The sequence below is a fragment of the Pecten maximus genome, chromosome 12 (genome assembly GCF_902652985.1).
Source record: "Pecten maximus chromosome 12, xPecMax1.1, whole genome shotgun sequence".
In the NCBI taxonomy this organism is placed as follows: domain Eukaryota; kingdom Metazoa; phylum Mollusca; class Bivalvia; order Pectinida; family Pectinidae; genus Pecten; species Pecten maximus.
In genome coordinates, this window is record NC_047026.1 from 11856999 (window position 1) to 11866970 (window position 9972).

The window sequence follows — 9972 nt, forward strand, 5'->3', positions numbered from 1 at the left end:
CACACCGCTACATTTATTATAAATCCAAACGTTAGCGCAACGTTGTTGGTACGCTTTGAAAATATCTTTGTTTTGATTTTATAAACCACAATTTCCATCCACTAAAATCAAGATGAGTAAGGCCCATCCACCAGAGCTTAAGAAGTAAGTTAACTTATTTACTTATTTTAGTTTGCCCTAACTCTATATATTGGTTCATTATTTCGCTAAATTATAATTATTTGTATCCAAATCTGATGTGATTTTGCCGGTAGACATCGTATCGACTGCGTATGACTATCATTGAATCGTGCTTCATTATTTTTACACATACAGTAAATTAATATAATCTTGGTTTCAACGTTTTTTACCTTGTGTCAATCCGAACCTAGATTATTTAATTTGATAATGATTGGTTCAGTTTTAGTACACGGTACTGAATTTTACGGTTGTAGGTCTCTGAACCACTAGTTCTACATCATTAGCTCGATTATTCATGCTGGGGAATTTCAGTTATGGAAATAATGTATAAATTTCTAGCAGGGACTCGAACAAGCGATCGCGCGATCTCTTATATAATATATTTACTCTTCGAGCGGACATCATCTACCATAGCTTTAGTCTAGGTTAAAGGGAAATTCTAGCTAGCCTGAGTTGTAATTGTCACCCGGGGCCAGGGAACTGGGTATACTATTAATATCATGAAAGAACAAAATTATATTATTATTAATAGAAAATATTTTCAAAAATATTTCCAGGTACATGGAGAAGAAGCTGACATGTAAGTATCCTTTTATACTTCCAGATCCATGTAAATTTAAGAATATGGTTATGCAGACTTAAATTCAACGCAATGAATATATATATATATATCAGGGATCACCATGGCTTCAGATTTTACTATGGAGGAAACTGCGGGATCATTTTCCCAGCGCGCCGCAAGACCAATATTAATTAATTAAAGGGAGATAATTTGTTTACATGAGTTATGTCCCTTTTCATTTTTAGGGAGATGATTTGTTGTGCAGTCGTTAGTAAAATCCTCTTAGAAATTGTTTTCAGAAATAATGATAAACTATTTTAATCATGGTAATATGAATTTATTTATTCAATATGTAAGAAAAATAAATACAGCAATCAGCATTTACCAATCTCTGACTCATCCATATTTGTACATCCTTAAATTAATACATTGCTCGTTCTTCATTCTCTTTACCAACTCAGACTTTCTCAAACTCATGGTCTCTCTCTATCTCTCTTTCAGATTACTAATTAAATGTTACTGATACACTTCCAAAGCTCAAATTTCTTAAAATAATAAGCACTATGATATCACACTAAACACAATAGCAATATGTAATGTCACAGCACTAATATAATATGATTTCCAATGTCACAATTGTCAGTCATTTTCACACACAAATTGTCCTTTTTCTTACAGCACAACTTCACACTTAATTGTCATCAGGATCAAACAATGTGGCGATAGTGATATTTCTTTTTCTGATCTCTGTCCATAAGTCTGCTAAGTTTTGTAAGCAGACTGCTTACAAAACATGCCTACAAATCAAATGAAACATTCAAAGTTAATAAAAATAAATTAATAAAATGTTTAAACATGAAACTTTCACTCTAGATAAATACTTTCACCTAATCACTGAAAATATTGAAAAAGAATAAATTTTAATTTTTGGTTTTGTGATTAAACAAAGTCAGTATATATTAGTCACTAATTTGAAATTTGGAAATAATACATTTTTATCAAATATCAACTAGACATCTATTAGATCTATCTAATTTTTTTACATTAAATATACGCCTATAAATCAGTCATACAAACTAGCCAATAACATTTAAAAAAAAATGATTTAAAAAAATTATATTTTATTATGACATGTAAGAGATTTATATCATACAAAATACATTTTAGTAACCATTTGACATCTAAATAACTTACCTTCATCTTCGTCGTACTTTAGCCATGAATATTTTTCTTCATTCAGTCGGTAAAAATGACGATCTGTGTTTTGACTTTGTCGGTGAACAGACCGGGCTAAGCCTTCTATCGTTTCGGCGAATTCTCGAAAAATGATTCAATAGACTGCTGCTTTAGTTGCCGCTTCATGATTACAGAATGAAATTATCATCAACGGTCTTTTTGTTCTACAGTCCATGTTACTTTCGTTTTGCAAACGCAACATCCATGTCACGTGTGTTACAAAGTCATCGGGGTCATATATGCGTTTGACTTTAATTGTCGAAGTCATTTAAGCCTTTATTCGACACAGATCAACCGCTGTCAAAACACAAACACGCGGTCCGCGGCCTGATCAATTAATATTGGCATGATTGATATAATTACATCGGTTAATTCGTCGGGGTATTGGACGTCAGGGTCATTGAATGAAGTGTCAAAAGTCGCCCTGGCGTGTGAACAGGTAATAAACTGGCCTCAAGCTCTTACCTGTGCAGTCAGTAAAACACTACACAGTCGGCGGTATCTGGGGCTCACCACGGGTTAACAGAGTTTTGAATACGAAGATCGGCGGGGCAGATTTTTTTTACTATGGCGCTACATGATTTTACTGTGGCGGGTAGACATTTTACTATGGCGCTGCTCCATAGTAAAACAGCCCGTGGTGATCACTGTATATGTTAGGGAACAACATTCTTTCAGTTTCACTGTCACATCACTATTTACAGAATGATGTTCATTTACAGATATGTATAGAACATCTAGGTCTAGGTATCGCCTACTCCCATAAAATGCAGGTTGCAGAAAACCACCAATTTGCGTATAATACACAAACCTTTAATATTATACGCATTTTGTTACTGAAAATAGCCAAAATCACTCTTAAAGTTAACTTGTTAAAAAAATTTGTTTAAGTCGCATGTACTTCGTCATGAAACATCATACAAATTCAAAATAAAAATTCTTTGCATGTTGAATTGGAAAGTACCAAAAATTGATACTTGCGGTAGCTATAGTGTAACTTTCAGTAAACATATTTTAGTAAAATATCATTTACCTTAAGTAATTAGCTTGTCATAAATCAAATTGCCGTTAAATAGTATATTTCAAAATTTACTGTTTAATTGATTTTGTCTATTTTTAGTAACAAATCCATACCCGAACTTGCATATAATATGCGAATTGCACATATTATAAGCAAGTTGACGGTTTTCCCCAATCTGATAAAAGAGGCCATTGAATTGGTCAGCCGATTGCTTTTTCGAAATTTCTTGTGACAACTGCGCCACTTCTTGTTTTTCGAGCGCTATTTTCTTTGATGCAAATTCTGCACTGATTTGAGGGCAGACAGAAAAATTTGATTATATCTTTATTGATGGCTTAAACATTGATGAGAAATATGTGTACTTACAGTATAATATATATGCATTAATTATATAATCATCCTATTTGAATATACCAATCACTATCAGATAGCATCTAAATAATCATTTATCATGAAAGAATCTCAAAGGTGCAGTCCATGGCTGAGTTGACCTAGCTTTCAAACATGACAGTTTCGTTCAATACAAAAATCAATTTCATTTTTTATAAGAAACAGATACTAGTGACATAAAGGAAAGCGACTCCCATTTTATTTCCAATATGGATTTGTGCGTTCCGTTTTATATCAACATGACTTTTTTGTATCTCTTCAGTGAAGAGTGCTAAAATTCTGTCGTCTTTAATTTACTTTGGAAGAAGACAAATTATTATTTATCCAATTTTTCGTAAAAGAAATAATATTTTGTCTTTGACTGGTGGCAAGGACTAATTACTTTGATTCACATTGATGTGAAAACACAAAATGTTAATGAATTAATTACAAATTAAAAAAAGAATGACAGCCAGCATCAGGTAAATAGACATAAGAAGTTAGAGGTTACACAGCGCCTATCATAACTTTCTCGCCGTGTCAACCTCTAACATTGTTGGAGTATATATATATGTATACATATAGGTATCGCCTAGCTACAATGATAGCTCATGTTCAAAGCAACAGAAATTTTATGGGGGTGGGGAGGAGAGTCGGGAGCTACGATTGGATCCTATCACCTTGGTAGGTTTACATGCCAATGTAGCAAACTCTTGCATGTTGAAATAGTGCAGGGACATATAATTTCGGTATAATTTTATTAATTTGACAAAAATAGGGCCAGCCAATGTAACATCAGTGTGCGAACTTAACGATAGACCGATAGTCTAGTAGATTTGCTGTCGGTCTATGGAAAATAAATACATTGAAGACCGAATGTCTATGCACAAGAATCTGGTGCATATACAATAAAATCGGGAGTGACATAACACCTACCTTACATGTATGGATAAATGAGATATTTATTTAACACAGAACACCCATTTAGTCTCGCCTAGATATTTAATTCCGTCCGTATAGACCCTCATTTCACGCTAGTCAAAATCTCATACTTGACTCGACGCCATATTGCTAACTATGTGTAGGTCGTGGTCGGCCTAATTACCCTAAGTGCGCAATGGAGCGAAAAGAAAAAAAATCCAACATTTATTTTTATATATTTTACCGCTTATACTAGTTTATAAATAATAAAATTTTGAATTGAATATAACAGTTTATGGGAAGAATAAGCTTAGTTTTCTTAATTTAAACTATGTTAGAAGAAAAACACAATTATTGATATGGTCTTTTCGGTCCATTGCGTTCCGATTCGGGTAGTTAGTCGTACTGTCACTTTCAAAATGGCGGGTCGACAGTATGGAATTTTGACTAGCGTAAAGCGAGGGTCTATACGAACGGAATAAAACATCTAGGTGGGACTGAATGGGTGTTCTGGGGTAAATAAATATCTCATTTATCCATATATGTAAGGTAGGTGTTATGTTACGCCCTATTTCATTGTATATGCACCAGATTCTTAGCGACACCAAACGGTGTCGGATAATTCCACGTTTTCATATAGATTCTAGTAGTGTTCGGATCAATTCTGTCAACATGTAATTTGTAAAATCTAGGTCTATGAAGTTTTTAGCAGGTCTATGACATTTTGAAATCCCATAGACCGATTGTCTATGAAGATGAAAATCTTAAGTTCATTGACTGAATGTATAGGATACAATATATTGAAATGATAAATATGTTGAGAAATGACCTACAGATGACTGTATTCACATTTCAAGAGAAATGACCTACAGATGACTGTATTCACATTTCCAGAGAAATGACCTACAGATGACTGTATTCACATTTCCAGATATGACATCTGGTATCTCACATGCATTACCATAAACCTTTAAAATTGATACGTAGTGACAACTTGTAATGTAGTTTGGGACATGTACTGTGACTACTGTCAAACATATGTATATGTACCATACTGAAATGTACTCATGCTTTTCTCGTCGGATTAATATTCTCTAAAATGTTGAGTACGTCTGTACCCACTAAACCTTGTCAAAATTTTCGAAATGGTGTTCCTAGATCTGGACCTGCCTAAAAATTGCTATATATGCATGTTAGCAATATTAGTAGAGTAGACAACTTTGTTCCTCCAACTCGCTACACCATAAAATTGACTGGTAATATATTTAATTTGTATAATGCCCACCATCAATTTTTCTCATGCATAACACAGATATATGTAAGTATTCATTTCCAGAGCAAACTTACTGGATTGATTTACTCCAATCCCTTTTACTATATCTATTCTCTCTACTAAACGCCATATACATCTACATCTGATCATTTTCTTTCTTCTCCCAGCTCTTGACACAATCACACAGTTTCACAACATCACTCACAACTTGACCTAATCTTCAGCTCAATGAAGCTAATTGGTGATCAGTACTTTGTAGATCTAGAGATGACCTGTACCTGTTACCTGTAGTAGACACCATTATAGCTGTTGTGATAACATAAAAACCAAACCAAAAGTTACAAGTCATTTATCTTGTGCTTTACTTGATCTTGCAACACTATATGTGCGTTCGAGTAATTATATAAGAAGTTAAGAGTAAAATGTATACCCTTCTTTTGACAGTGAAACTCAATGGAGGAAGGCAGATCACAGGAATTCTTAGAGGATTTGACCCATTTATGAATTTGGTGGTGGATGAAAGTATAGAAGACTGCAAATCAGGAGAAAAGAATTCTATTGGAATGGTGGTAAGAAAGAAATATACCTCAGTTGGCAGGACTCATTCTGGGGCCTTTTTGGGGGCTGTTAATGGGCCCATTCCCATTTGAAATTATTTCATATTTAAGCCAAATTCCTTAAATCTTAATTATGATATGGCAGACACCATTCTTTAATTCATAATCACTTATTGGGTGAATTGAGTATGAAAATTTGTAATTGATTTTGTGAATTTTAAACATTCTATTTCCGGGTAAAAGATTACGAGAATAATGTATATTTATAAATGTTTGACATTGACAAACTGATTTTAACATTATCAGTAATTATCTATTTATCTTTAACTGATTTTTTTTTTTTTTATTTTACAATTTTGAGCTTTACTGTTATAAATGTACTTCATAAAGGCTACTGTATGCAAATCTTCATCTATTTTTAATAGAACAAATTTTATGACATCTGTTTTAAATGAAGATGAGTATTATTTGAAAAAGAAGTAATCTTTTTAAACTTTCATTCTTGCCTTGACTTAGTAACAGTTAAACTTTTATGTTCACTTTCTGAAATTTCATTGGATATCAAGGCACAGCACATTTAACTGTTTACTAATACTGAAATATTTTTATCCTAAAGGTTGTCCGAGGGAATAGCATCATCTTACTGGAGGCACTGGACCGTGTATGATGGTTCCATCTGACAGCTTAGTGTGGAGAGTGGATGTCAGCAGTGTAGAAGTGGAAGCGACAGATGTGTGGAAACGAGTGATGGACACAAGGGAAAAATATGGAAAAGTTGAAAGCAAACTTGATCATTTGACATGTTACATTCATCTCATTATATTGTCGATATTAACATGTACAGAGACACATTTTGTGAAGTTTTTTTTATGGATCTTTGTATCTGTTCTGTTCAGTGTATGATAAACTTTTTAATTCATCATGTTTCAATTTGTCTTTTCTTCAGAATAAATAGTAGATAAATAATAGTTCAGATGGAACAGCATAATTTCTGACGATTTTATACCTTTTGTTTTGAGAAGAAAGTGCATTCAGATTCATATAAAGAGAAAAGTGTTGGAGTACAGTATATTGTATGGAACTCTGATAGATGATCTTAGAATTCATTAGGTGTGAATTAATGTTTGATATTGTTTCTGTGTACCATTGATTGTTTTTTATTAAAAGAATGAGTGAAATAACAAAACAAAATTCTGTTGTCTGTTAATGTGAAAATGTCTGCTGTCCATTCTTAAACTTTTCTGCAAAAAATATTTTTCTTAATTTCTCAATTATTGTCAGGACCCCTTCCCCCTCTTTTTTGGAAGAGGAAGTTTTTTTAACCTTAAAAATGGGGAAAAAATTCGGCTCACACTATCACTAAATTACTGGACCCACCCACCCCCGCCTGATCCCGAATTATTGCAAATTTGCAATATTCATTTTCTGCCAGGCGGCTTCGACCCCCCCCCCCCCCCCCCCTTAGACCCCCTCGCCAAAAAAAATTCGGCTTGCATTATCACTAAATTACTGGACCCCTCCTTTCGAAAATTATGGATCCGCGCCTGTGTACAATGGTTTGACTTGTTTCCTTCCCCTCCATATCTGCTGAGCTAACGAAAATGCAAGTAATAGTATAATACTCATTTGGCAGCTGTTATTTAAACCTTAAATACCTCTCCCACTATAAAGGTCGTTGATCCCATTTATCCTTGACCTTTGGACCCTAATGACCCCGATTTGTGAGCAAGTGACGTTGATCTTTGTTCAGTTGCAAAATGTGACCTTTGACCTTTTCGTCAGCTGACCCCGTGTTTAATTCTAACCAATGTCTTATAAACGTGTTCATCTGATTCAGCGAAAAGGAAAATTTGACCTGGACTTCTGACACTTCGACTTTTGGTCAGTTGACTCCTTGTTTAATTACGATGAACTTTGCCTCCTGTTCAACAGTGAAAAGCTACGAAAATTCATTTTAACCTTTGTCTAGTTGACCTTGACCTCACCATGACGTTTAGTCAATTGTATCCTTGTGTAATTCTGTTTTAACTTGTAACTTTGTTACATATCATAAAATGTTAATTAGCATAAGATTCAAAATTTGACCTTTATTTTTGGGGCTAATGGCTGCAATATACTGTTTTGTTGGTCGTTTTTTGTTTTTTGCTAATCGAACATCTTGACCAAATTTCATGTAAATAATACTGAAGTTATCAACAGGAAACTAACTTTGTGGACAGAGAGTGATTATGAACTATTATAGGACACCCTGTGTCGGAAAACCACACCGATAAATGAATAGGGAGCGTGACATGTGCACAGATCATTGAGGAGCGGTGACAGAATATCGGACTTACTAGCCCGAGTTTCCTCTGGCCCTGACACCATGTCTGGTGTAGGTGTCAGGGCCAGAGGATACTCGGGCTACAGAATCGATACCCCTAAACCAGTACATCAAACCGAGGAGAGCGAGACGAGGGCGCACCATCAGGACTACAAAGACTTCTGTTACAACAGCAGAGTCGATAGGACTGGAGCCATCTGCTAGAGAACAGCCCTCGAATCGCGTGATTAAGATCTCTCTTTCACACGCTGTGATATACCACTTTTGGTTACTGCAGCGAATTCAAAATCTGCCAGTCAGCTTTGCTGAAATGGTACAAAAGCGTTGACTTTCTAGAATCACCAATATTCCTTAACTAAAGAATTCCCATAGGACAGCATTAATGGATTTAAGGGCAAAATCTGTGCTGAGGAACTTTCCTTCAATACAATAATACTGTCATGTGGAAAATTTTCAGTTTAAGGATTTCAATAAGTTAGGAAACTTTGGTCAGGATGTTATAAGTTATCAAAGGGGCATTCATTCGTTTGAATAAAGTTTAGGTTTCGTCAAAATTAACCTTTTCCAAGTGGTAAAAGTTATAAACTTTACATTAATTAGACGGTTTTACTGTCAAGGTAAACCAAAGTTCTTTGAGGTATTAAATCCTGAAATTCTCATTTCTACCCGAAGTTATCACTAATTACAACAGACATACGGTATTTGTATACGATACGCCTTTTTCTTGTACATTTCGGCGTTAATTTCATTACATGTAGACCCAAACACTACTATTATCATCGTTCGGACATGGATTTCATCAATAGAAATTGTGCATGTTTCTGATATCCGAACGAAGAAATAACCCTTTAATGCAGAGTGAAGTTTAAAAAACGACCTGTTGACCTTTTATTATGTAAAACTAAATTGTGGTATATAAAGCAGACATTTAAATTCCGTGCTATTTCACGATATCTGCGGTTAAGTGTCTGAATACTACCCTCGCCATATCTTCCCCTTCAAGGGCTTGAAAGTTCCCTAACTTTCATGTCATCCAGCTCTGTCAGCCATAAAATATTTCATTCATGCTAAACTTCATGTCGATAAAAATTTGCAATCGAAAGATACGTTATTAATAAAAAAGATAAATAAATAAAAAGTCACCTGTGATAAATTGATAATACTACAAGCATGTATGTGTAATACAAGAAAGACAAGATCACGAAAGCAGACTGGAGATTAAAAACTTCCTGATTTTTGTTTGTTTTTTTTTAATTTCTGGGCGGTAGTACGATATCCCTCGTGAAGAGTCCGGAATACCGGACCCATCGCGTATATTCGTTTTTCAATCTGTTTGAAACGTTTGCAATTATGCATCACTTAAATCCCTCTTTACTCACAATTGATATGATGTAATGAACCTTTACCCAATTCATGTATATAGTACATTATATAAGTATTTATATCGATCGATACATAGTTAAAATGAGATCTATTAGTGTATCTTCAGTGACTACATATTGGAAATCGTGTTTATCACTGGACAGGGGC

General features: G+C 34.4%; 1 protein-coding gene across 1 annotated transcript; it reads left to right on the plus strand.

Moving 5' to 3' along the window:
• LOC117339093 (probable small nuclear ribonucleoprotein G) lies at window positions 1–7276 on the plus strand. Its single transcript, XM_033900471.1, has 4 exons — window positions 1–144; window positions 738–760; window positions 6007–6131; window positions 6736–7276. Exons 1-4 carry the CDS (start codon window positions 113–115, stop codon window positions 6784–6786), a joined length of 231 nt encoding a protein of 76 aa, XP_033756362.1. The 5' UTR covers window positions 1–112; the 3' UTR covers window positions 6787–7276.
• Window positions 7277–9972: the final 2696 nt, after the last annotated feature.